Source organism: Enhydra lutris, unplaced genomic scaffold (genome assembly GCF_002288905.1).
Source record: "Enhydra lutris kenyoni isolate GAN:26980312 unplaced genomic scaffold, ASM228890v2 scaffoldscaffold38, whole genome shotgun sequence".
In the NCBI taxonomy this organism is placed as follows: Eukaryota; Metazoa; Chordata; class Mammalia; order Carnivora; family Mustelidae; genus Enhydra; species Enhydra lutris.
Genome location: NW_019154122.1, coordinates 7,650,903 through 7,678,880, shown reverse-complemented (window position 1 = coordinate 7,678,880; position 27,978 = coordinate 7,650,903). Strand labels below are relative to the sequence as shown.

General features: G+C 55.9%; 1 protein-coding gene across 3 annotated transcripts; it reads right to left on the bottom strand.

Moving 5' to 3' along the window:
• Positions 1-303: 303 nt before the first annotated feature.
• LOC111154590 (regulator of chromosome condensation 2) lies at positions 304-24,179 on the bottom strand. Of its 3 annotated transcripts, none has more exons than XM_022514254.1 (13): positions 24,146-24,179; positions 22,672-22,960; positions 17,420-17,513; positions 13,957-14,100; positions 11,197-11,328; positions 10,746-10,834; positions 9,390-9,504; positions 7,287-7,453; positions 5,432-5,612; positions 5,078-5,183; positions 4,156-4,228; positions 2,530-2,607; positions 304-1,825 (listed from the first exon to the last, which is right to left on the bottom strand). In XM_022514254.1, exons 2-13 carry the CDS (start codon positions 22,951-22,953, stop codon positions 1,721-1,723), a joined length of 1,566 nt encoding a protein of 521 aa, XP_022369962.1. In that variant the 5' UTR covers positions 22,954-22,960; positions 24,146-24,179; the 3' UTR covers positions 304-1,720. The 3 variants fall into 3 exon arrangements, with proteins under 3 accessions (XP_022369962.1, XP_022369964.1, XP_022369963.1); XM_022514256.1 differs by lacking the exon at positions 24,146-24,179 and adding an exon at positions 24,030-24,067; XM_022514255.1 differs by lacking the exon at positions 24,146-24,179 and adding an exon at positions 23,521-23,620.
• Positions 24,180-27,978: the final 3,799 nt, after the last annotated feature.

Genomic DNA, 27,978 nt, shown 5'->3' with positions numbered 1-27,978 from the left:
GACTCATGTCCAGGGAAAAGGGTGGGTGCCCCGCACAGAAGTGAGAGCCCGAGATGGTGGCTCTAAGGGTGATTTGGACAAATCAGGTTAGTTTAGCAGAAGCTTCTCCCCTGGACTACGGACTGAAACAGGACAGCAAAGATGAGCACGAAGTCAGACTAAACCTTAGGAAGACGCAGGCCCGCTCTCGCGCAAGGGCCTTGGGACTGGCGGGGCAGATCCTGTCCTGTCAAACGCCCTGGAAAGGCAGACGCTGTGAGGCTCCATGGGGGATGGGCAGGGAAGAAAGCAACGACAACTCGATCATTTTTGGCATTTTAACATCGAGACAATGACAAGTGGTAACAATAGCAAAGCAAAGAATAAAAAGACCCATATTCAACTCTCCCATCCCCCCACGTGTCCCACCAAGTCCGAACCCCCTCTCCCCCAGAAGCACCACGGAACTAAAAAAATCTATTTTAAAGCACCCAAACCCGTCCTGACCCTCTCGAAACCAAGAGCCCCAGCCAGAGCTGTCGCCTCTCCTGGGTCCAAGTGAGCGGAGGGGTCCGGGAAAGGCACCTCGTAACTCACGCAGAGCAGCGCACCGTCGGTGACGAGCTCGGGCAGAGGGCGCGTGGCGGGAAGTGGGGTGGCAGTCACAGATCCGCGCTGATACGCGGGGAAGGGGGACTTTTCAGGAATCCCAACTATTTGGTACCACAGCCAAGCAAGGCGACCAGAGAGCTGGGTTAGCAGAACAGGACCCCGCGTCTCAGAGACTGGGCCCGTTCCAGCAGGATCCGGCGGAGGATAGAGACAGAAGCACAGAGGTGATCAAGGCTGGTACGGAAAGGGCTGATCCTTCCTTGCAAGGACTCCAGAATGCACTTTTTTTTTTTTTTTAAACTGCTGGCTGATCAATTTCTAATGGCGAGTGCTGGCCAGACGGCTCCAGCTCGTCCCGAGAAACCTCAGAGCCGCCCGTGAACTAGACATGCTGTCCCTTCGTCTGCCCACCCAAGTCCCACTGGGTCCACAATCACCTGATTTTCATTTGGACGTTTATAGCTAAAGTATATAAAAAATGGCTAAACACAGACCCCAGAGCCCCCACCAGGGGGGAAATGGCAGATTTCTAATAATGTTGCAGCCAAGGAGAGAAACGGCCTCGGCTGGTCTACAGGAAAAAGCGAGAAAGAAAGTGACCCAGATGCTTCCGAAGCAGGCGGGCGTGATTTTTGGATGGAGATCCACCACCAGCACTGTCTCTGTCCAGCCGCTGCTGGCTCCCAGAAGGGACCTTTCTTTCTGCGTCAACGGGTACTCCTCTCCCAGGGAGCACCCGCTCGGATCACATGCTAGTTACGACTGGAAAGGGGTGTTCTGAGAAACGTGTTTAGGAGCAGGAAGAAAAAAACCACTTGGGGGAAAAAAAAACAAACAAAAAAAAACCTAGGTTGCTCAGAGTTTCTGCCTCTTTTGTAGGAATGGTAAGTCAACTATGAGCAAATATTTTAATTAAACATTAGAAGAAAAAAAAAAACACTTTGGAAAGCATACAGAAAAGGTAGTTGACGTTGAAATCACTTATAAAACGGAACCTCAGGGAGTCTAACAAAAATGCACCTTCGGTCAACTCTTGCTTTCTTTCAATTCCTCGTTGGACGTCCGGTCCCAGTGCACGTGGAACTGACAGCTGCCGCGGGAGGTGTGGGGCTGCAGGGCTTCGGGAGAATCAGAGGGTCCGGGGGTTGTACTCGGGCAGTTTTCTGATCTTCTCTTTCTCGGTCTCGCTTTCATCTCGAGCGATCACCAGGGAGTGTGCGTAGCCCATGGCCACCTGCGGGAACAAATCGGGGTCGGATATGCGCGGGCCCGTCGTGGAGAGCAGAGCAGACAACGGGCCACCGCTCAGCTGGCCTGGCAGCCTGGGCCGGGACCACCTCCATGTCCCTGGCTCCACGACACCAGCGTCCACATGAGCTGACCCATTACCAACGCCCCGTTCCAGGCTACCACCAAGAAGGGCTTTGATGCCATCAACACACACCCAGGTCCTGCCCCCTGTTCCCTCTGCCTCCCTGGACCACAATCCCACCCTGTGTGGAGGTCACACGCCCTGCCTGTGGGATGACAGACAAGGGCGGTCAGGGTGGCCTGGTGGACAAAAAAGGAACCCACCCCCTGCCACCACCTGCCCCATGGCCAAATAGTGTGTAGTCTCAGCTGAAGGTACAAAGCAGATGTGAACGGTACCCCTGTCCCCAGAACAAATCCGCCGTGGCTGGACTGTGGCCGGTGTGACTGGGGTGAGAACACCTACTGAGCCTGGCCGGCCTGCCCCTGTGCCACGTCCTATGGACGCCCGTTACACACCAAATCCTCTAGCACGAGGCAGCTGAGAAGCTGCTCAGGGAAACAAGACCAGCCTCGAACAGGCGCACAAGCCCAGGAGCAGCCCAAGAAGGCCTCGTGTGGCCTGGCCTCACTTCGCCCGGCTGCCAGCGCCCTCCACTTCTCGCCGGCCTGGAGGCTCCCACTCACCTGCTCAGTGAAAATGCCGTCCAGCGTCTTCACCTCCTGAGCCGCGGTGGAGGACTTGGGCTTGTGGTCCCCGTAGCCCTGGCAAAGCGAACAGAGATGCAGAACTGGGGTCACTGCCGTACGGTCCAGGAAAGGGAACCATGGCGACGTGTGGCAACCCCGCTGTCCGGGAGCCTGAGCCAATGAGGGCTGGCCTGGTGACAGAGGCCTGCCGTGCCTGACACGACAGCTGGCCTGGCGAGCGACACCGGCCCACACAAGCGCTACCACCAGGGACTGATTCTCAACCCAAGAAGGGCCTGATGCTGAGCTGTCACCTGTGGGGGTCTGTATGGTAACAAGCACCTCCTGGCAGGGGAGTCTGGGGAGACACCATCATCACGAAGAACCCTGGTGGTCCCCACACTCACTGGCAGGCCAGACTCCCAAGAGCCCCCCTCCGGGCCCCACCCCCAGACTCCAGGACACCAGAGCCAGCAGGCTCTGCTGGAAGACTGCTCCCAGAGCTTGGCGCAGACAGGGTGGGGATGGGGGCTTTTCCAGCTGGCAGACCCCAGCCTTCCCAGCTCCATCTGCCACCAGATGCTTCCTCACCCCTTCCCGTGCAGGGAGTGCTTCCTCCCAGACGCCCTGCCATCTCCTCCTTGCCCCTGGGCCGCTGCCCCAAAGTCCCTCTCGCTCCCCTCTGGTTTCTAAATTGGTATTCGGAATCTCTCTCCGACAGGCCCTAGCAACACCTTCCTCTCTCTGAGAAGGAGCCATAAAAACCGGGCCAGGTTCTGTCTCCTGATTTCAAGGCTGCAGCCAGGGCCACCTCGGGGGGCTGGAAGGTCTGCTGCCCAGGGGCCCCCGTGGACCCCCAAAGTCGGCACAGAACACCGAGGACAAGGCCACCAAGTCCCGGAGATGGCTCAAGGGACCAAGACGCCCTCCCTTCCCTCCTCTCCATCACCCCTCAGCTCCCACCCACGAGCGAGGTGGGAAGGGAAACAGACCGCCTTCCCCACAGGAAATAACAAAGAGGCTGAGGATCATCGCAGCTAGAACGGGCAGAGCGCCAGCCGGGCTCCGCAGCCAAGCTGTTCCCGACGAAGAAATTGAAAGTTAAAGACTCATCAGGCACCAGAACTGAAGAATCAGACAGTTGGTTGGGGAAGGCCAAGTATGGGTGAGAAATCGAGGGCCATGGGTGCTCATCAGTCAGGCAATGCAGATGAAAAGCAGGCAACGTAGACTTTCACGCATTTAGGAAGAGCGAGGGCACTGTGTCCCCAAGTGACCCAAGAGGCTGGCCCCGTGGCGCTCCACTCTGGGCAGCAGCAGACGCTACTACTCGGTGCCCACCGCCCCGGCGGACACGACCCCTCCTGGAGGGGAGCCGGGAAAGCGCCCCCTTCCGTGCCCCTGCACACCTCAGCTGTGCTGACAAGACCCCGGGGGACAGGGATCTTCAACCTCCCTGTCCCTGTGAACGCACAGGCACAGACCCCTGAAAGCCAACGAGACCCGAAGATTAGGGAGCGTCTCGTCTTCCGGCAGACACATTCTCCTCCTGCCCGTTTTCAGGAGGCAGCCGCAGAGAGCGTGGACTGCGTCCCACCCTGGCCACACAGGCCCCCCGCTTACCAGCTCCCCAAAGGTGGGCGACGGGCCCCAGCTGATGGTGCTCTCGTCGGCGGCCACGATGATGCTGCTCTTCCTACAAGCAGAGGTGGGGGGGGGGGGTCACCAGCGCAGCCACAACCCCGGATCCTGCCGACACCTCCCGCAGGCTAGGACTTGCAGCACCAAGATCAAGTCCATCCCATTCTGAACCCTGCACGGCACGCACTTGCCACAACACGTGCCCGGCCAACGGGCTTCTCTGAACCCCTCACTGGTGTCCCGTGCAGGCCCTCGAACCCCAGACCTTCCCACCAAGAAAAGAGGTCATCGAGTCAGGACGGAGAGCTCATTACAAAGAGGGTGGAATGCAACAAAAAAAATAACACGTTCAGGGCTGGACGTTTGGGAGATTAAAGCCACAGCTCCCCTCCCCCAACGACACCGTCCCACTCCACCCCCCCCACCCCCACCGCAAGCTGACAGCTGATTAACATTAACAAACTCCTCACCAAGACGTGCTAAAAAAAAACTCAACAGGTGTCCTTAAAATAAACTGAAAAGCACCGGCTTCAGGACAATCTCTCCTTCCCAGAGAATCAGAGTCACTAAAATCCTAAATAATGTGGAGCTTAAATCATTTTAACCTGCTAGATGACCAGAGCCCACCAAGCCTCTGGAGAACGGAAACTGTCAAGATGCCGTCCTTCTGAGAAGGCAGGAAGACAAGCCGCCATCTGTCTCAGGACCTACCAACCCCTCTTGCCCCGAACAGTACCTCCCCTCCTGAATTCTGCTGCATCTGATGCCCTGAAGGAGGGAGCGGGGGTGGGGGGGTGGGGTGGAACAGAAGAGCCTCTCAAGGGAAGAGGCACCCTCCCTGGGGTGTCCACCTGGCCCAGGAAGGGGACACATGTCTCGCTCCCCAGCAGCCTTGGCCACATACCCACAAGCCAGGCTCCGGATTCGCCAGCCACAGAGGTCCTGCACGGCCTTTGGGTACATGGTGGATTCGCGGGACGTGTTGGTGGCCCCCCAGAAGAACAGCCCACCTGGGGAAAAGACAGACACATTCCCACTGTGACCACACGTGCCAAGATCCGAATTCTCCTCAACAAGAAAGGCAAGATGCCGCACGCTGGGGACAGCAGAGGAACATTCTGTCCGACAGAACGCCGGGGTTTCGGTCTGGGAACGTGGAAGGACTCCATGGCTCCCCACCCACGGAGTACTCGTCTGCCGGGGAGGCTCACCACCCCACCCCACTCCCGCCTGAGGCTCCGATGGGGAAGTCACTAACCCACTTCACTGACAGCGAAGGAGCAGGTGTAGCCAGCGTAGATCTGGGACGCCCCACGCCCGGGGAAGTCGAACAGCTTCACCAGGCGAGGGACCATCTCGTCCTTCTGCTCGGCGTGGCCCAGGCGGCCGTAGCCACCAAAGCCCCAGGAGAAGACGCGCTTCTGAGAGTCCAGGACCAGCTGCGGGCAGAGAGAACACACAGTGTGGGACGGGACCCCACAGGAGGGGACAAGAGGCGCCATCACGCTGCTGCAGAGGACAGCAGAGCACAATGTAAAAGGCAGAAATGCTGCAGCTAAGCTGAGCCTCCCCCAAGGCAGGGGACGCAAGGGCACTTCCTCTTTCCCTCCGCCGCGGGCCCTACTTTCTGTCCTCGAGTACTCCCTGAAGTCACAAGTCCCCCTGGTTCCCCATCAGAAGCAAGAGCCTGAGGCCCCAGCGGGCAGGTCAGTGCCCTGTTCCCCCCATCACAGCGCAGACAGCGCCGCAGGAGGAACGGACAGAAGGCCTGCTAGGGCCTTCTCCACAGACACCCCCCATCCCACCCATGCACAGGGGACCTCCGTCTGGTCACAAGGACCAAAAACAATTTCAAACTGATCTTCAGGGCACCCGTGTGGCTCAGATAAGCATCAGACTCTTGGTCTCAGCTCAGGTCTGGATCTCAGGATTCTAAGTTCAAGCCCCACGCTGGGTGTGGAGCCCTGTTTAAATAGAACAAAACAAAACAAAAAAAACTTGTCCATCACAGCCTCTTCACTGTCCAGCATTTGAACGGTGTGAACGTATAACCTAGTACAACCACGTGATGTGAGAAGGCCCGTACGAGATCGACCTTTGCTTCCCCAGACCGCACTGGACAGAAGAGAACCACAGATTTCAGACTCCAGAGGACCAACATCTCCTAGCCCACACCACTGAGCACTAGACAGGGAGGATTCCAGGGATGAAGCCACGCCTGAGGTTTACACGCCAGTCAGCTGCACACCAGCAGACCAGCGTAGTCTCTGGACTCCCAGCCCAGTGCTCTTTCAAGAGAAGAAGGCCAACTTGGACTCACAGGTGCACTCGGGCAGAATAACTGCAAAAAGGCAACAAAGATAAACAGACACAAATACGGGGGCGCCCAGCTGGGTCAGTCTGTGGAGCATGTGACTCTTGATCTCGGGGTGGCGAGTTCAAGCCCCAGGTTGGCTGTGGAGACAACTTCAAAATAAAATCTTATAAAAACAAAATCAGGGGCGCCTGGGTGGCTCAGTCATGGAGCGTCTGCCTTCGGCTCGGGTCATGATCCCAGGGTTCTAGGATTGAGCCCCGCACCGGGTTCCCTACTCAGCGGGAAGCCTGCTTCTCCCTCATCTACTCCCCCTGCCTGTGTTCGCTCTCTCACTGTCTCTGTCAAATAAATAAAATCTTTTATAAAAACAGAACAAAACAAAACTAGACAGTACGCACACAGAAAACAGTACGGCCATCTATCCAAAGTGATCTTTAAGGGAACAGCCCTCACAGCTAAAAACCATTCAACACCCTCGACTACAGACCTAGAAAGAGGTCCTGTGGTGCTCTGGTAGACAAGCCATCCCAGAGAGACACTTGCAGTAGGATTCTGACCCCAAACGTCTGTCCTTCAGCTGCATCTCCAGAAACTGTTAGAAAAATTATGAACAGAAAAGTACTACACCCTGTGGCTAAGCGAGCGGCACAAAGCCGTGGGAGGACAGGCCGTCGAGGGCCTCTGGGACCAGTTCCCGGCTAGAGCGGAGTGTTGGGACACTGGAACATACACACATCCTTCTCCGCAGAGGTGACAGTCGGAAGCAGAGGAAAAACCAGAAACCCTCAAGCTTTACCGTGTGGTTAGCGCCGCAGGCCACATCCCGTACAACCACATTGGGGACTGGCAAAATCTGCCCATCTTTTGTCTTCTCGATGAAGATGGCCACTCGCCGGGGTACCAGCTCGCAGTCATACTCTATCCGCTGCGCCCTGGCGATGAACTTTCCGTCCGAGTTGTGTCCTGGGGCGACAGAGCCAGAAGTCAGCAGCGGCCGAGAGCACAGGCCCCAGCCTGGCCCATCAGGGCGTCACGGGACATTTCTGTCAACCACATGATGCCTTCCACCGGGGGCACAACCCAATCAGTACCATGAAATCGACCGTGGGCGCTGAAGCAAATTATGTTTAAGAAATGAACGGGACAGAACAGCAAACACCCAAGGAAACTCTCCCCCGAAAGGATGCTGCTTTGTAAGACATCATCAAGCGCGCCTGTAGAGCCTGCACCAGTCTGTAACCAACCACGTGTCTACCCGCTAGCCGTGATCACAGAAGCCGGAGACCACAGATTCAAAGGAACGGCCTACCAAGTGTGGTCTCACCCGGCCCCTGCTTGTTCCAAGAACGAACAGAAAAAGTTCAACACACAATCCCTAGACTTGAGTTTTTAGGACTTCCTGATAACCTCAATATACCATTACGGCGGTTAAGATACAGTTAATGGCACACGCCCATCTCTGCCTTGCCTGACCCAGTAAAATGCGTCATGGCGGGGGGGGGGGGGCACGGACACAGGCACGTGTGCTGGGGACACACTTCTCCAAGGTTACATTTGTATGTTCTAATTCTAAAAGGAAAGGAACCTCTCTGGATTTGGACAATGAGATTCGAAGTGGGTTTCGAAGAAAGCTGACAAGTAGGGCTGATTCCACAGACACACGTAAAGCCCGTATCTCAAACTATCGTTAAGAAAGCACAGACCGGGCACCCCAAAGTCTGGATTCAGCACTTGGGAGTGCGTGGCACACGGTCCCTGCTCCAGGACCAGCCACGGTCATCACTGCCAAGGTCACAGAGTTTTCCCCTTAGGAAAATCCACCTGCCGGTCTGCAAATCCAGGGCAGCCAGAGGCCACAGGGGAGCCACACACACTTCCAGAAAGAGACCGGAAACACACTTCCGGTGTTCTGCCCGGGCTTGGGGATGGCACCAGGGCCTGTGGTCATGGAAACGGTTTCTCCAACAGTCTCTGGCAGCTCCCTGGCAACCAACACTGCATGTGCGTAAGGGGCTGTTCGTTCTTATTCACTTCTGACTCGAGGTATATTTAGTTTCACAAAGTCACTGTTCCCTGAAGTCTAAGGCCAGCACGCTGCTCCTTGTTCTATTTATACCGTCTTCCATCTGCCTGCTCTTAATGACGTGGGGACCCGGCAACCCAGATACGGGGGCCGTGGGGATCCGGAGTGGCATGCAGCTGAGGCGCCAGCAGAGGGCGCCCACTCCTCACCTCCTACTCGCCAGGGGCTGGGCTGTGAGAAGACGCAGGGCGGGGACGACGACACGGGACAACAAAAAAAAACACACTTTGGTGTCAGATGGGAAAGAAAATGGAGACCTTGTAAAATCAGGATCGAGAGACGTTTTCCACTTACTAGGAACTGCTTTCTGAGCTTTCCCTTTCTACTCAATGAGACAGACATGAATGTTTTTCTGAAGGCGTACACTCTGTTCAGGGACGGAAACGGGGAAGGGGACTCAGGTGGGTGGGGGGTAGTCACCCAGCCCCGGGTCCGCAGGACGACCTTCACCGTGTAACATTCTCGCTTCCAAAAAAGGCGAACTCTTAAATGTGAAACCGAATGACGGTGGTTTGATTTTTCGTTCTTAAAAACTCTGAGGTCCTTTTACATATAAATGAATTCCCCCTCCCAGAAAAAAGAATCCTTTGTCAGAATCCAGGCCCGACTTGATCATTAGGCCAACCCGTTGTAGATGCGCCACCACCCTGTGACTTAGGACGGGCTGTCCCAGTAAACGGGAGACCCACTTAACGGATCAAGGCTATTATCTGCGATCAATTACCCACATTTCCAACATGTGTGTGCAGGCCCACACTGACTTCTGGTTCCAGATAGGCAGTTAGATTACAGAGCTTTTAAAAAACGTTTCCATACCCAGCTGACCATATTCAGGGCACCCAAAGGAATAGAGGTTCCCTTTGCAGTCCATTATCATACTGAATTCTGCCCCACAGGCCATTTTGGTAATTGGTTGACCGTTGTACATGATCTGAAAAGACAAGACAGCAGACTCTCAGACTTTGTTTTAAAAGGCAGAAAAAAAGCCTCCCCCTCTCTGCAGGTCGGTGTGAAACAATTAGACTGCCAAGGAAACTGAAGGGACCCAGGAATTCTGAAGGCTAAAACCCAGAGTGTCCATGAAGAAACACTCCTGGGACGCCCACCTTCCCGGCAGAGTCGAATCCCAAGGTAGGGCACATGGTGGGCCCAGCCCTGCGTTCCCAAAAATGCCCGACACTGCGCCCAGGTAGCATGGACCTCGGCCGAGCAGCCCAAAGTTGGGGGGGCGGGGGCCAGAGACTAGCCCACACATAACCCCCAAAGCTTACCCAGTCACTAGCAAACAGTTCAGCCTCAACCTGGGAGAGGGCAGCTTTCTCCCATGCTCCTTGCCCTCTAGAAACACTAGCCCAACTAGCCCTCACAGAAGGTGTGGACAAGAGATAAAACCGTTCAAAGCTAGGAAGTAAGCCAGCCAAGCCCCCCCCCCCCCAGGAACTCGGCATGGGCTCTGGAGACACGTGTCAGACAGGATGTGGAAGCCGTGCTCTTATCACACCCAACAAGCCCTGAGCCCTGGGCCCAGCCCGTCATTCCCACCTTCCTCTAGAAACCGTCACTTCCTCCTTAGTGCAAATGACAGATACAACGGGGATATTTCCAAAATCCTTCAAAGCACAGGTAGCCTTGCCCACAGTCTCTTTCTCAGACCAGGCAATGGGACCCCCCGCCGTCACCCTCCAGCCACTCGTCACTCACTAGCACGTGTGGTCTTGCCTGACATGAGCAGTCACTATCAGGTGGGATCCCCACCTCTCTGACGGGAGCACATGTTCCTCGGGAATAAAAGACCGCCCAACTCCTGGCTGGGTGCTGTAAGCCCTGGCAGGTAGCCCCACACAAGGTCAGAACTCAGAGAGTATTTACAGAGAAAGACGAATCGCATGCATCCAACAATTCTCACTTTCTTTGGAACAGAACAGGCTTAAAACAAGACTTCTGGAGCTAATTCGTTCAAGGAGAGAGAGCAGTTTTTAGGAGGCTTTCTGACCACGGGCACCTAGAAGGTGCGCTTTAAAGACTACAACATGTGAATTCCACTCCAAGAATCTAGACCGTCTCCGCAAGGCATCGACTGAACTAGAGGGCTGGGTGCTTGTCCTCAGCTTGGACAGTCAAGCACAAAAGCAAAGAGAAACAGAGGCCGGGCGCCAGGAAAGGGAGCAGCACCTGTGCGGGGCTCGGGACAGCGTCTGTCTGGTTGCCGAGGCCGAGCTGCCCCATCTTGTTCTCTCCAAACGCAAGCACGGAGCCCGTCTCTGGAAGGAAAGAACAGTATCACAAAAGGGAAAAGAACATTGAGGATTCTAAACCTGATTTGGGATCAAAGGCTCCCGAACCATCACAAATAGCTCCTTTGGCAGAAAGAGTGCGAGCGAGACCAGGCGGCGGACGTGGGGCAGGCAGCTCGGAGCAAAAGGCCCTCAAAGCCCTGGCCTCTGGGTCCACTGTCTGATGCCAACAGGTGGGAGAGGCCATTAGCGGCTCTGAGAAGCACCCTCCGGGGCTCTCCAGGCGCCGTTCCCATCCTGACCGACAGCTAGAGACGACTCCACCCCCGTGCCCAGGGTGGACTGCGTGGCCGCCTGCCCGGATGCGGAAGAAACCAGCCGTTCCTCACCCGTCAACGCCAAGGTGTGGTTCCGTCCACATGCTGCAGACACGATCACTTCATGGCTCAGACCCTCAATGAGTTTGGGGGCTTCTACCCTCTTGGTGTCACCATGTCCCAGCTGCCCCTTCTCGTTGCGACCTGCAGATCAAGAGCAAGATACAGTAGGAAGGAGAGAGGGCGGCCGGGCGGGAGAGCAGTGTCCTGGGGAAGGCAGACACCCCTGGGTCCCCCTGAAGGCGCCCTCCACAAGCAACAGCTGAGGAGGCAGTGGAGAGCACCCCACTCCCTGTCCACAGCCAACCTCCCGAGCACCTCGAGAGGCGCCGGGTGAACAGGGCAAAGCACACAGTACCGTCCCCAGAGATGGTTCCGCAGGCCGCCGCCGCCTCCTTCACCTGCTCTGACCTGCTTTTCTGGGACAGCAGCTGGAACCCAGCCGGGAGCACTTCCCGTGGCTCTACCCCCAAGGGAGAGAAGGTTGGCCCTGGGGGTCCAGCACGAGCCGGGGAGCACGTGGAAACTCCCAGCTCTCACTCCGCCTGCCAGACAGTAATTCCCTCGCTCCCTTCCCGAGATGCACTTTAAGAGAGGAACCATTTTCAACACCTGCCCCACACAGTTTAGTCACTTCAGTGCCCTGGGTGTCTTCCATGGACCACGTGGTTCATTTCTACTTGTCATTTCTTTCCTTTTACCTGCCCTGGAAACAACGCCCACAGAGCAGAGCCAAGCCCACCTCCATAGGACCCGCACAGGCCGTGAGCCTCGAGACACAGACCTTCTGGCAAGGCCCTTGGGCCCCACAGCAGACAGGGCAAGCAGGGTGCATGGGGAGGAGCCCCTTCGCCCCCCGGTTTTCAACCCTGGCTACTACAGTCCTCAAACCGAAGAGCTCAAAGGGCCCCACACAGGTCCCCCCAGCCAAGAGAACCACCACACAGCAGGAAGCAAACCTACCCGGGAGCTTTCACAGGGCCAAAAAGTCGGGGCACCTGGGGGCAGGGGGAGGAAGCAGTTCCCACCCCTCCCTGACAATGGCCTTCTAACCTTCCACCATGAGAAACACGGAGGGCAGGGCCACAAGAACAAGGACCAAACATCCTGATGGCTGGAGAGGCAGACATCAGCTTCTACCGGGAGCTGTCCAAATTCACCGGGAAAGGCATGGTTTCTTGGGCCCTCAAGAGGCCTGAGTGGCTGACAGGTGTGGACCCCTCGAGAGTGACATGCTGTAGCACTGAAGCTTCCAAACACCAGCCCGGGCTGTTTTAAGCAGCTAACCATGGCACTAGGACGTGTCCTCTCACTGCCCCACCCCCAAATCTACTCATGGGGCACAGGTCTTTGCTTGGGCGCTAGGCCAAGTGCACGACCCCTGCACCACTCCTTGCCCACAGGGCCAGCACAAGGCCCATTTTTAGAAGCACCGTTTAAGTGCAATTCAGTAAAGAGATCAGAAAGAAGGTATTTCAAGTTCGGAGCTCTGACAGACTGCTGTGTTCAGCGCTGGAACACTAGGCAGGAGGGGTGTGCTTTGGGGGAAGGACACTCCTCCGTACCAGTCGGGGAGAATGAAAACCGTGGCAATGTCAGCATGTCATCAAGAAACTATAAAGTTTAAATTTGGGCCAGACACACTAGTTTTTTTTTTTTTTTCCCCAACAGCATTACAAAATTAGCAGAGTGCAGTGAAGACAACAGATGTTAATATATTTGGACTTTGGTACAGCAGCTCATGAAATTGCAAAAAACGGCTCAAACAGACTGAAATAAAAAAGCAGTCATATGGGCTAAAAACTAGCCAAAGGACCAGAAACAAAGGGCGGGGACAACTGCCAACCTAGCCAGCTGCGGGAAGAGGCGGGGGCTATTGAGGGCATGGGGCTAAGCTGAGCCTCACTCAGGACCTGCATCAACGATGTGGGAGGAAAAAAAACGGGCAGCAGTGCATGGGGGCCCATGGAGGGGATGCTGGAGCAGGAGGTGACCAAGGCCAAGGAGACCCCCTCCCAGGGACCCAGGCCAGGGGGTCCAACAGCTGGAGACCAACTCCACTCAGAAAAAAGTAAACTCAATTGACGAGAAATGTAAAAAGAAACAGGAACCAAACAACCAAACCTGCAGACGGGCGAGATCCCCAGAATCAGAGTGACAGGATCGCAGTGACACGGCAGCTGATGACATGACGTGGCCGGTGGCATTTAAAGTGGCAAGAACAGAGGTCTTACGTCAACACTGTGCCACGAAGCAAGAAGGGGGGCCTGTCTGCCCTGGGGACAGCGTGTCTAAAATAGGAATTCAATTCTAGGTGCCTCGGGATCACAAAGATCCAGATTCCGTCAGAACATTCAGGAAAAAGGAGGATCAAAAGAGAGAGAGGACTCGAGGCGCCTGGGTGGCTCTGTTAGTTAAACGTCTGCCTTCAGCACGGGTCATGATCCCGGGATCCTGGGATCGAGCCCCGCTTTGGGGAGTGAGGTGGGGGGGGGTCCCTGCTCAATGGGAAGCCCGGTTCTCCCTCTCCCTCCACCCCTCCCCCACTTGTGCCCTAATAAATAAAATCTTTCCCCCCAAAAAAAGGACCCAAAAAGTTCAGTAGCTATGTACAAGCAAATGGCAGAAGGGTGCAGGAAGGGGACGCACTTTCAGGGAACAGGCGAGACCAGCTGGAAATTAGGGAGAAGAGATACCACTGCAAAAAAGCTGCCCTTCCAGGCAGACAGAGAAGTCAGCCCCATGAGGGAGCCCACCCGACCCCAGACTTACCCCAGCTCCACAGCTTTCCTTCCGTGGTGATGAGGAGGCTGTGGGCAGCGCACGAACCCGAGACCACGGTCCGCACCCGGACCCCCGACAGGCAGCCATATCTATGGGGCCCCCACAAATTCTGACCGAGATTGCGGTAGGCAGCTGCAAAGGGAAGAATGCAAATCAAACACCCACAGTGACCAGGGGGCGGAAAGCACCCCAAGAAAGGGTACCAGGCACAAAGCATCCACTCTCCGACCACACAGGACCCCCGGGTGCTACAACAGCCTGGCCCGGGGCTGCCCGAGGAGAAAGTCTGCAACTGCAGCAGAATGACTGCCTCCACCACCCCCCCGCCCTGGCCATCTCTGTCCCCAGCCAGCGGGGACTGCAGACCCTCGGGCACCAGCTGCTGAGCACACCCACGTGCAAGCAGTGGAAAAGGCGGGCCCCTCCCTCCTGCTAGGAGCCCAACCCAGGAAAGTTGGCGGTGGGCTCAGTATCTCCTTCCCCACACCCCTTCTCACCTTCCCCTGCCTGCCCTTCCCCCACCTTGGCCTTGCCCTTACAGCCAGAAGCTCCTTTCCAAGTGGAGTCGGAGGGTCCCCATCCTCCCCAGAACCACCTGCCCTGCCTGGCACATCTACCAGGTCCCGTGCGGGGGGCCTAGCTGACACCCCTCCCCTACCACACAGTTTCCTCCTTTCCCAGGGGTCCCACTGTAGTGGCCAAGTCATGGCCCCATACTTCATCATGCACTCCCTCCTACAGAATGCCCCTCCTTGTCCCCTGCTTGTTCTTTGAACCTCATGACAAGCACCCCCTCCTCTGGGAAGCCCTCCACACCCCCATCCCCCTCTTCCAGCTCATGGCTCCCTGCTCACCATGAGGCCGATCCCAGCACTCAAGCCTACTGAACTCATGAGCCTTCCAGGCCCTACCAAGCCCAGGGCCTCACTAATGCCTGGCCCCCAAGGAAGGACTCAAAACTACGGAGGGTGTATGGGCAGGAAAAACACAGCCGCCTCCTTCAAAACTTGCCCTCCTCCCCATTCACGGACAGGGCATGGCCAGTGTTTTGTGTAGTATTTTCAACTTGGGGCTCTTGAGGACAGACACGAGCCACATGTGTAGGCCTGTGGTGACCGTTATGAAATGCTAGTGGCTGCCACAACAACCGTGTCACGTTAATCTGGATGTCGGAGCTGATGAAGAGGATGCTTAATCGGACTCCAGGGGAAAAGTGTCCGTGAGACTCTTTGAGGCCAGTCCTGCCCTTCCCACGCCCCACCAGCAGAGGGCGCGAGGCACGTCCTCCTTCAGTTACAGGGGGCCCCCAGGCCAGGGAACACTGCGTCCAGTCGGCACCCCAGACACACAGCAATGGCCCCCCCACCTGAGCTCTCCCCAAAGGTGGAAGACGATCCGACAATTTCCTGGGAAAGAGCACACCAAACATGACAGCCTTCACAGGATCTGCTGTAGTCTGTTTATCACGAAGGTGAAAAAGGACGGTGGCAGGACTGACATGTGTCATCTCTGGGAACAATGCACTGCACACAAGGACACTGTGGAAGGAACAGGTATACCACGGCGGACCCAGCTTGGAGTGGACCCGTCTCACAGGTGGCTGGATGCCCTGCTTTGCGAAGCCTCTTCCCTACGGCAGCTCCAGGAAGATCAATGCCCAAGATGCTGAGGCCGGAGGGGTAGGATTTGTCCCCACTCCAAGGACCCCCGTTCAAGTGATCCAAGTCAAATCCAGTGCCCAGCAGCAGTGGCAGCTCCTCAGGCAGCCTGGTGGTCTGGGGACGGAGCACAAGTCACCGTGTCACACTGTCAACGACGTGGCCATCATGCCAATACGAGAGGCTTCGCCACAGGGTCACTGGGGGGCTGGTCGACTCCCTGGCCAGGGTATGAGGAGACTGGAAAGGGCCAGCGCGGGAGGACTCTCCTCTTCCTCTTTGGCTTGCACCAGTGGGACAATAAATACCCCCCCTTCCCTAGAGTCTCCCGGCAAGGTCAGGGAAGACCCAAAGATACTTTAAAATACTTAGGAAGAATGTTTGTTAATTACATAAAACTTCACTTGAAGGGAGACCAACCAGGGAAGCAAAGGTCGGAATGGGAGAAGACAAAAAGGCACTCCTGAATGCACCCAAAACGCCTATAACTAGGGCATGAGAGTGGATTTTAAACCAGAAGGCAGTTTCCCTCCTTCTGGACCTCCCTAAGGTGTGGGGAGCCCGGCCTGGCCTCAGTGCACACCACCCTCTGTCCACAGGAGATGGCCCATACTCTGCCGCTTGCCTTCCTCTGGCATTTACTTCCCCGCTCGGGGCCCAAGTGTGTAACTGTGAGCGGGCCACTCACTAGAAAAGCAGCTCGGAGACCCAATGCAGCGCCCACGCGGGGCTAGCAGGAAGACGGCAGCTGTCACACCCCCGGAGGGGCTTCCCGGACACCAGCCCCAGCACAGACCTGGTCCGTCTCCAGACAGACCCCTGGCGCTTCTGGAAGTCCTGCTGCCTTCATGGAATACGATGATGTTCTCTGCCCGGCTTGAGGCACCAGGGAGTGTCCATGTGCAAATATTTGTTCGCTGGGCAATGTCGGAAAGTACTTTGGGAATCTTTCCAAATGAAATCAAGAAGCCATAAAACATGGCAACAGGCCAGCTTCACTTCTCTTGGTTGGCCCATATCCTCCTGAAGAGAGATACTGGTTTTCTAAAAGCAACTGGGCACCAAAAGCTACTTCTTGGGGCTTCTCTGCTCTCTCCACTCCACACACTGCCACCTGCTCGGACTGAGCAGTTCCTGCAACAAACTGGCAGTGTGCGAAGGACCGTGGACTCTTCCGTAACGTCTAACAAGCTGGACGTGTGACATGTGACAAACGTCTTGGACATTCTGACATCCCACGGGATCAGCCTCTTCGTGATCATGAAAGTAACTGATGTGAGGAAGATGGGAAGAAGGCGTCCATGTTCTTTTTGATGGTTTATACTTTTCCCGTTTAATCCTAAATGGAACTGGGTTTTTAAAACAGCACCCAGGGGCGCCTGGGTGGCTCAGTCGGTTCAGTGTCAGACCCTTGGTTTCCGCTCACGTCATGATCTCACAGTCATGGGATTGAAACCCGTGTCCAGCTCTGTGCTCAGCATGGAGTCTGTTTCGGAGTCTCCCCCTCTCCCTCCTGCATGCGCGCTCTCTCTCTCTCAAATACATAAATAAAATCTTAAAACAACAACACAGAACAGTGAAATGAGACACTGGCACAAGACCTGGGTTCAAGTCCTGCTCTCTCCCTGGAGGGGCTGTGTGGCCTTAGGCAAGTTGCTTGGCCTCTCTGAACACTCTGCCGATGCAGAGCGCACCTACCTGGCGAGGACTCACAGGAACCACATGGGACACCTAGCACACAGGGAAGCACTCGACAAACAGCTTCGCACAGTTTTGGAAACCAGGTCTCATACCTTGCTGTTTAGGCACTTCTTTTCGACCAATCAAGTCCCAGTTGGTTGCCCCAAAAATCAAAAGCTGGCCTTTGCACTTAGACCCTTCAAGTTTCTACAGAGAGAAAACAGGGAGAAGAAAAAAAAAAAAAAAAAAAGATTAGCTTGCAATGCTGCTTCCAGCTGGGCAGTCTGTTGCGCCACAGCCAGAAACAAAAGAAAAATCGTCATTCATTACTCACCCCCCCTGCTGTGGGGGGGGGGGGATTGGAGGCCCGAGGCGGTCACCACCTCATCAGGGTGTGGAATCCCAAACCTGCCCGCAGCAGCTCATTTTTGAGGCCCAGGCTGATCTCTACCTGTTGATTTCTCTTGGAAGTACCTTTTGCAAAACACTAAAAAAAATCAGCCACATGTATGTTTCCCTCCACCCTGTGAACTGTCTATAGCGGTATTTCCAAGAGGCCTGGCGGGGCGCACAGGGGGTCTTAAAGCAGCTGACCTTGGGGTCAGCAGGGCGCCGCACATGAACTACAAGCCTCAGGAGCCCTGCATCACCTGACTTGAGACCGTCCTTCCTCCGCGTGGGGCCTACTGTGCCTGGCACCTTTCTGGTTGGGGGGGGGGGCGGGGAAGGAACGACAACACATCATCAAAGCACCATGTGACAGGGGAGATCCCAGCCGGGCCTCCTCAGGCCGTCCTGGCTGTGGCCTGGGAGCTGGGGGAGCAGAGCTGAGTGGGGACAGGGAGGCTCCAGGGAGAGGCCATGTTCACAGCCCCAGGACCCTGGAGTCCAGCCCCTCAGACTCCCCACACAGAGCAGTGCTAGGACCACACACTGCAGGCCAGTCAAGGGAGGGCACGCCACTGTCCCATTTGGGGTGGCCCTCATGAGGACTTTCTCAGCAGTGCGCTGCATTTCTGAAAAGTCCAAACACACTTTTTAAAGCCAACCAGCGGGCAGAGATTCGCTTCTGAGCCACGCACCCACCTCCTCTCTGCTGTGAGCCTTGACCTCGCCCCCCAGGACACCGAAAAGAATGGTTTCCTTCTGCTTGCAGAACTGCTCTCAATGAAAAGCAAGCCACCAGGCCCCCGCCTTTCTACGTCTAGGCAGTGCCTGCCCCAGCGGGATGCTCAGCGACACAGTGCGTGCTTTCTGAAGAGGAACACATCTCCGGGGGCGGGGGGACACGGCATGACCCACACCCAATGTCACCAGCACCCCACGAACAGGTCCCGCCACGCGCGTCCATGTTTACGTGGCTGGAGGAGGACAGTCCCTGTACAGGGCACGTCCAGCAGACAGCCCGTGAAGGGGAAGCCGACAGCCGGGAATGGAGAAGGACCTCACCACGCATAAATTATTTAGAGAAAGACCTTAATCGGAGGGCAGTTCCCACCCCACGGCACCCACCGACTCGGATTACTTGAATGGGAGCCTAGTTTCCCTCTGTTATCTCCCCTTCTTTGTTTAGCTGGCGGGCCTGGCTGGAACATTCTACAGATCTACCACAGAGGACAAACAGCAGCCAGTGGGTTCTGTCAAGTTCCCCAAGGAAGCAGCAGCCCTGGGTCTCTGCCCAGGCCCCTAGCCGGCCCTCCCATCTGGCCCTCCATGGCTCCTCAGGTCTGCACGGAGAGGGCAGGAGACGACCCCTGGGGGCATGATGTGACCTTGAAACCAGGACATGGAGGGGCACCTGCCAGAGCAGCAGCTCGCAGGCCTGCAGGTCCCTTGGACTTCGAGAGCTTCTGCAATGGCCCCAGGCAGGAGCGGGTGTCCCCTGTGACCCGAGGCAGCAAGGGCCTGTGGGTACTGGCTCCCAAGCCAGCTGCGCACTTCTCCAAGACTCCTCGACCCTCCTGATACAAGGCTTGTGGCGAGCCTTCGAGCATGGAGTCCATCCGGGCACGGCGGTCAGATTCCTCCAAAGAGAGATTGTTCTCTTTCTCAGGTTTTCATGTCCTGGGCCTTATGTCCTCACCCATCGGATGAAACTAATGGGCTAGACTTCATGCCATGATCTGCACAGCTGTTTGCCATCGGTCGCCTACTTTATTTCTCCCTAATGAGATTCTTACCTTTACCTTCTAGGAAAAAAAAAATTCAAGTAAGGAACAGAACTCCCAACACCCTTAAATCACAGCCCGTGCTCCTCTTGGTCACAGACCTGAGCTGGCCCGCCACGTGCAAAGACCCCGATGTCTGCTGGCTCCACTCAGAGGAACCCCCAAGGATGGCTGTCAGGGCTGAGGGCTGGAAGCTCTGCGGTGGTGAAGCAGGGCCTACAGTCTCCCCAAGAGGAGGAGGGATTTCATTCCACCTGACACCCCGGGGCACAAAAGCTGGTCGGAGATGAATGGCCGCGGCAGAAAAATGCACAGCGCTTCTTCAATCAACAAAACAGGCTTTCTGGTTCAAAGTGATTTCTGAATTATTGCCCAAGTGCAAAGAGCACGTTAATGAGGCTGAGAGCCCACCTTTTAACGTATACCCTTTTAAAAAAACGCTACTCTCACCAGCAGAAGGCCGCTCAGAGAAATGCCAGCGACAAATCCCCTAACAGGCTATCATCAGCTAGAACAGACTTCAAGCTCGCTTTCTGGTCCTATGTGTTTGGCCCTTGCAGATGGGACAGACTTGTCTGGAGCCCACATGACCTCGGCACACCAACACTGAAGAAACCACGAAGACCCGCACAGGTGGCGACACTCCCGTTTTCCAGAACTCTGTCAAGGCAGCCTGTGTCACCTCCAGGGTGGCAGAGCTCACACGTCACCCACCCCAGACCACTGCAAAATGCTCATCTGACAACACTACGCAGAAGTCCAGGAGAGAGCATTTCCCGAAACTAAAATCTAAGAATGTTCTACAAAAATACACATTTACTCAAGGCAACCCTGCTCCTCAACCCAAGGTATCTACCTGGGTTCACCTTTAACAAGCCCCGACTTCAGCTCAGAGTCCAGACCGTTCCCGGCAGCCACTGTCACACATACACCTCCTTCAAGTGGCCCTCCACGGTGGGGAGGCTTGCAAAACTCTCCCTCAAAAGCCTCTCCAGAAACAAGCTAGGGACAGCTGGCCGCCTGGGGCGGGCCTGCTTGGCAGGAGCAGGGCTGATGCTGCCCTTGAAAGCTGGGAACCTGGGGTCAGGCAGGGGACCCACCCGGGACCCAGGCCTGTGGGAAAGCAGCGGGGCAGCACAGGCCTGGTCTTGACTCTGGACCAAACTCAAAAGATGCTAAGGAAGAACTGAAAACGTCCACTGTGCACTGTGCACAAGGCATCTGGACGCTCAGGCTCCCGGATGTGCTTGCTAGTCCAAAGGAAACCATGCTACTGCTTGTTTTTTAAGGAAGGTTCATACAGATTTGTCTACACGTATACAAAATGGACAAAGTACACGAGTCGTAGATACAAGGCAAATGCAAACTGCAAGGCAAGGCTAGGTCTGTCTACTCCTGGGAAGCAGAGAAATCTCTAGGAAAGACTAAGAAAGTGCCTTCCCATCAGACAAGCCGGCCATGGGCAGTGCTGCTGGAGAGCTGGGTGTCCCTCTCTCTCTCTCTCTGGGACTGCATGCCTGGGTGAGCCTCAGCACTGGGGTAAGTAAGGATCTCTTCCCTCACTTCGGGGAAAGAAAACTTGCTGCACCAATACGCTGATTAGAGAGAGCCCTGCCGCTGACAGGCACTCACGCACAGGAGAACACAGCAGAGGTAGAGCCCCACTGGCCATTCTGCTCACTTCCTTCCTAACACACAAGGACTGGCAGGGCAACCGGCTGGAGTCCCGAACGGGGAATCACATCTGTTGAAAAGATACCCGTTACTGTGCTCCAGTTTCTCCACTCCAGCCAGTTCCTGGCACTGTCCTGCTCCCAGACCTTAGGTGAAGCCTTTTCAGTGACACGGGCTCTCCTCCACCATCTGACACACTGACCCTTTCAACAGGAGGGCAATTATGAAGCATCATCACATGAACGCTTTGCACAGGGATTACCGACGTCATTAGAAGACATCTGAGCCCATATGGAAGTCATGTGGAGGTAGGCCCTTAAGCTCCGTGCCTCAGTTTCCTCATCCATAAAGAAGATGAAGAAACACGTTCTTTTTAACCATTTAAACACTGAACACCTCTGGGGGAAAGCACTCTGGTACTGCTGAGCCTCACACACCCTTTGAGGACAGAAAAGGGCCTCTCCCGAATGCCTACACCCTAAATGGACGTTCTTACTCGTTTGGGGCCATCTGAAATCTCTCAACACACGTCCCACACAAAGCCGGTGGGTTTGAAGGATCGCGGAACCCAGCCTAAGATGTCTGGCTCTACGCAGGGTTCCGCAGGCATCAGGAGTTGAGCTGGTCACGACCTCAATTAAATTCTGCAGGCCCAACTCTAACGAGTGGACTGAAGTCCGCACAGGGGATGGGAGATGCTTCTTCCCCGGTGGGGGATGCGGAGGGGGGTACACGGAGCCGACACGGAGCACCCGCGCACTCGCACCGCGAGCGGCGAACAAAGCCCCAACACCTCGCCGCCCCGGGGGCTTCCCGACCTCAGGGGGAAGGCTCTCCGGAGCATGCGCCCTCGCACCCCGCCCCGGCGCCGGCCACCCCCGCCTCCCCGGCGGCGCGAGACGGCGCAGGGCCGCACGGGGCATGCGCGGCGGCCACCAGGCCCCGCCCCCCCGGAGCGCCGGAGCCGAGGCGGCGGGAACCTCAAAGCCCCGGCGCAAACCGCCGCTCCCCGCAGCGCCCCGGCGGCCCCCTCCCCCGGCGGCGCCCCGGCGGCGCAACGGCCGTGGGGAGGGAGAAAGGGCCCGGGGGCAGCGGGGGCACCGGGCGCCGCGGCCCGCACCCGGCGCGCGCGTCCCCTCCTCCGGCCCGAAACAACTTGCAAAAGTCTCCCTTCCCGGGGCGGGAGGGGGAGGGGAGGCGGAGGGAGTCGGCTCGCGCGGCGCCGGGGGCGGGGCCATGACCCCCTCGCGCGGGCGGGCGGGCGAGGGCTCCCGCCGCCCCTCCCCCGGCGGGGGGCCCGGGGCGCGCGCCCCAACGGCCAACGGCCGCGCGAGCGACGGCGACGGGGTCGGGTAGGCCGCGGCCCGCCCCCGCCCCCGGCCCGCGCCCTTTTGTTGTGCGGCGGCGGCGGCAGCGATGATTCAGCCCGCGGCCTGCGCCGGCCCTGCCGCCCCCGGCCAGGACGCGCAGTGACGCGCCGCGGCCCCAGCACCCCCCCACCGACCCCCAGGCCCCGCACTCACGACGCGCTCCTTGGTGTGCTCGGGCTCGGTGATGATCACGGCTGCGCCGCCCGCCTTGGTCGCCGCCGGCCGCGCCGCGCGCTTGCCCCCACCGGGGGCCCCGTCGAGCTCCAGGCCATCCTCATCGCCGCTGCTGCCGCCGCCGCTGCTGCTACTGCAGCGCTCGGGCCGCTCGCGCTTCCTGCCCGCCGGGCCGCCGCGCTTCCTGGGCCCGGCGCGGGCCGTGCCGTTGCCCGAGCTCGGCTCCTCCCAGGCCGCCGCCGCCGCCTTCTTCCTGGGCATGGTCGCGCTGGAGGAGACACGGGGCAGCGGCGCACAATGGACGGGTTATAAACTGCGCGGGGGGAGGGGAGCGCAGCCGAGCCACCGGCCTCCACTTCCTCCCCTGCCCTCCCCAAAGTGGCGGCCGCGGGGTGGGCGGAGAGGGGGCGAGCCGGGAGGAAATCGCGCCCCTCCCGGGCCTCGGCGCGCCTCCTCCGGGGAATCCCGCACGGGAGCCCAGGTCTCTGACTGAAATCCGCTTAGGGAAATAAAAAAAAAATGGAGACCCCCCCCCCCCGGCCCATCCTCAAGTTAGGTTTGCCTACATCGCATCACTATTGCAGCCTGATCCCCAAAAAAGTAAAAGGAAAGCAAAAGGAGCCTCTGATCCCCTAGCTTCTAATTAGAGAAGGCTCCGGGACACTTAAAAGATCGCCCTCTAAAAGGGCTCCCCCTCCCCCGCCGCCCCACCTGCTGCTTTTGTCTCCGCGCCCCCCTCCCCGAGCCCCCTCAATTAAATGCAATTCTCTCTGCCGCCCCCCTCCCCTCCCCGAGCCCCGAATTCCGCGCCAGCCTGGGGGTTCCGACCTCTGGCTCTAATCAGCCTAGTCCCTCGGGGTGGGCTGCCCCCGTCGAAAGGGGGGCGAATGAAGCCGGCCCTCAGCCCCAAACACCTGCTCGCACAGTCACGAAAAATAAAAACTTTAATGGTGCCCAACTCTCCCTGCCCCTCCCCGAACGTGTGGCCCAGCCGGTCCCTCGGATCCCGGCAGCGAAGTGCCCCGCTCCGCCGCTACTTTCCCCTAGCGTCCCTGCGCTTTTCGCCCTCTTTTTTTTTTTTTTTTTTTTTATTGATTTTGAACAATGGGATCTCTGTCTGTCTCCGATTAAACCACGTGGATCCGCCTTCCTTCCCCTTTTTATTCATTCAATCCCCCAACCCCCCTTCCTTAGGGTTGTTGTTTTGGGGTTTTGTTTTGTTTTGTTTTTTTTACCTTTTCTCCTTTAAAAAAAAGGGGGGGGTTAAAAAAAAAAAAAAAAAAACTTTCCCAGATCCCGCAAACTGAACATTGTCGATTTTGATTTTCAGTCCCTACCTGGTTGGAGTGATGAGAAACCGGAGAGAAAACGGAAGAGGAGCAGCTAAGAGATGAACCGGAGGGCTTTTTCCCCCCTCCACCCCCGGCCCAGACCAGGGCTCCAGCCCACTCACCAGATACACTTAAAATGTAAATACGAGCTTCCAGAACAAATGCTACAACACAAAACAGAAACACATGTGCTGCCGGGCGGCAAGCGAGCGCGCGACGGAGCGGGCGGCTGGGGGCCCGGGGAGCGCGCGCCCCCTGCCGGCCGGCGGACCCCGCGGCGGCCCGGCCCCGCCCCCGCCCGCGCCGGAGCCCGCGGGACCGCCGACCCACCAGAGCTTGCGCCGGGCGCCACGCGGCCAAACTCCGCGCGCCCGGGTTCTGCACGGTCTCCCCGCTGCGCCATGCGCCCCGGGCACTCTGCGCAGCGCGTCCCGCGCCAGGGATTTCTTTGGGGTTTGGGAGAATGTTGGATTGTTTTTCCCCCGGGCACGTCTAGACAGGTCACCTGAGGACACTCGCCGGAAAATAGTTAACTTTGCTCACGCATCCGCCAGCAAGGGACGTGCCCTAATTGAGTGATTGGAATGAAAGATGAATACAGTTTGAATAAAAATTTCTCTTGTGCCGAGGGAGACTGCATTTTTATTTGCCTCTGTGTCCCCAGAATGTAGCAAGGTACTGTTACATGGTAGAGTTACATAAAGATTTGCTCGGTTAGTGAACTGCGTACTGAGGATATGCAGGCCTAGGATGCACTAGAAGCTAGTTTTGATGGAAACTTTTCATAAATATTTACTGAGCACCCAGTACCGCGAGCGCGGTAGAGGATGATCCAAGCTAGAGGATCCAAAGCTAGAGGATGAGATTCCTGTCCTAGTGAAACACACTAACAGGAGACATAGATCATTAAGCAAGTTAGTAATCACAAGCGCCATAAGTGATGGGTTTCAGGACTTGCTACCCCAAAACATGGCACCTTGGTGTACTGAATATTATAAACTGAAGGAGTTTCCAGAAAACCTACAGAAATGGGTTTAAGGTCACCCATCACCACCACCACCACCACCCCACCCCGCCATCTCCTAACCAACCCCAACACCACCTACCTACACCCCTTCCCTCCCAACCCTTCTTCCCTAAAACAGGTCATAAAACCCTCAGGTGAGAGGTGCCTGCCTAATCTCAGGATAAGGATCATTCTTTTCTCAGAAGACAAAGGAACACCAAGAAGAATCCTAATAAAAGAACTTTGCTACCTGCCCCCAGTGTCCCACACCGACCTCTGACTCTTTCACCTACGTTAGTACTCAAGCACCCTCCACTCTCCAACAAACATAACCAAAAAAGACACAGGAATGTTCCTTTTGGTCTTCATTCCCTTATGAGGGCTCCCATGTCACATAAAACTTACATTAAAATAAACTCATATGTTTTTCTCCTGTTACTCTTTGTCGGCATGATTTTCAGACTCAGCCAGGAATCCTAAAGAGGATTGCAGAGGAAAGCTTTCTCCTGTCCTGCGAGAACTTTGCCAAGTAATACCTGTGTGGGACCTTTACGGCAATGGCACTCATCCTGTTCTGGGTTCAGGGAAGGCCTCCTTTGGAAAGTTAAACTCAGTGAATTTCAGGATGAATAAGACCCACCCGGTGAAGAGTGATAAGACTAGGGGCGCCTAGGTGGCTCAGTGGATTAAAGCCTCTGCCTTCGGCTCAGGTCATGATCCCAGGGTCCTGGGATTGAGTCCTGGGATCAAGTCAAGTTGGGCTCTCTGCTCAGCAGGGAGCCTGCTTCCCTTCCTCTCTCTCTGCCTGCCTCTCTGCCTACTTGTGATCTCTGTCAAGTAAATAAATAAAATCTTAAAAAAAAAAAAAAAAAGGAGTGATAAGACTATTCCAGGGTACGTAGAGGGACAGTACATACAAAAGTCCCAGGTCCTTGAGAGACATACCATGTTGAGGATAAGTGTTCCATGGGGCTGAGGGAGAAGTACAATGCACCCTGAACTGGGGAATCAGGCAAGAGCGAAATCACGTAGTGCCTAGTGAACCACATTAAAGATGGATTTTTCTTAGAAAATCTGTTTGCTCATCCTGGGAGGTAGATGAATTACTGGTCTCCTACCAAAGATTTTTACCTGCTTCCTTTTGTCTTAGACTGCCAGAGGGCGTTCCTTCTTTGGACAACTTTCTGAAGTTGGGTAGGGTTCTAGGCTTTTTGCAATTAATTCATTCCTTAATCATTATGGCAAGAAGCGGATATTCAGGAGGCAACAAAATGTCTAAACAAAGACAGAGACACCAGGGGTCCCAGCTCAAAAGTATTTGATCAGTCCCAAGTCTGTGTCCCGGGAGCCAAGAGCGCTTATGTAAGAGAACTTTAGAAATGAGAAATCAACTGGATCTTTCCAGAGATTTTCAGATAGGTCAAAACAGAGAATAGAAAAACCCTTTGAAAGCCTCTTCTTAATAGACCTGCATTTAAAAAGGTTTAGGAGATTAAACCTTGATGCTTTCATATTAAAACCCAAGGCGAACCAACCAGAAAAGAATTTTGCTTAAATATGCCATCAAGTCCCCTTCAGGAAGCAGCATGCTGATGCCTGCCAGGCCTCCGTGTTTGGTTGGGTGTTGATCCTCCGAACACCCTGTGTGGCCAATTAGGAGAAGTACTGATAGTACTTTTAGATTTCAGCCCGTGAGCTTTTTCCTTTTTTTTTTTTTCCTCCTTCCCCATTATAAGGCTTTTTGCCAGCGCAGAAAACACATGCGTCAGGAACACTGATGCAATGAGACGCTAATATCAGATTGCATCATGTGATCCTAGGTGTGGTGCTCCTGAAACTGGTTTTTCTTGGGGTGGTGCTGCGGGAGAAAAGCACTTTGGGGATAACACCCGAGAACTGGCCCTACTCGTCAGATGATATTTTTTGCATGTACATGCCTGGGGTCCCCACCACTGTGCTCCTAGGGAAAGGCGGTGTGGCTCTCCTGGCTGAAAGGGGGTGTGCGGGAGACACTCATCAGATAGGCGCGTCCACAGCTGCTTATGTAATCCACGTTACCTAGGGAGGCGCACCCACCAGGCAGGCTGGAAATGACACTTCCTCCTCTGAAACGCGTTCTGAATTGTATCTCACTTTCATCCAGCAGCCTCAGAGCAGCCGAACGTCTCCGGGACAGACCGTTTCACTGCAAAACTGGAAGAGGAGAAAACGAAGGTGGCTGGGATTTCTGGGGCACTTCCTAGGGGCTGGCCCCGTGTTACAAGCACTTCGCAGGAGGAACTGTGGAAATGTGGGTTCCCAACTGCCAGCCTGCCATCACCCAGCCCCATCCCCCTACTCTGGTGTTTGGTGAAGTCACATTTCCGGTGAGATTAGGCGGCATTGAGGGTCCCTCCCAGAAGTGGAATGCCATTCACCTTGGCCACAGAAAGCAGCAACTCCGCGGTCTATTTAAAAAAAAAAAAGGTTACGGATCATGAGAAGGATGCCAATGACCAAAATTAGTCCCGATGGTCTGTGTTTGTGAGTCGGGTTAGGTTAGGGTGCTCTAACTTGGATCTCCAACCTTCACCGCCCAGCATGGTGGCTGTGGGCTATCCTGAACGCTGGAAATGTGGCTTTGTGCAAATTACGGTGTGCTGATGTGCTGAAGGCATACCCACACCGAGTTTCAACATCTTAGTACCATAAAAAAGAATCTGAAATATATCGTTAATAATTTTATCATCCTGGGGCGCCTGGGTGGCTCAGTGGGTTAAAGCCTCTGCCTTCAGCTCAGGTCATGATCCCAGGGTCCTGGGATCCAGCCCCACATGGAGCTCTCTGCCCAGCAGGGAGCCTGCTTCCATTCCTCTCTCTCTGCCTGCCTCTCTGCCTACTTGTGATCTCTGCCTGCAAATAAATAAATAAAATCTTTTAAATAAATAAATAAATAATTTTTTCGTCCTG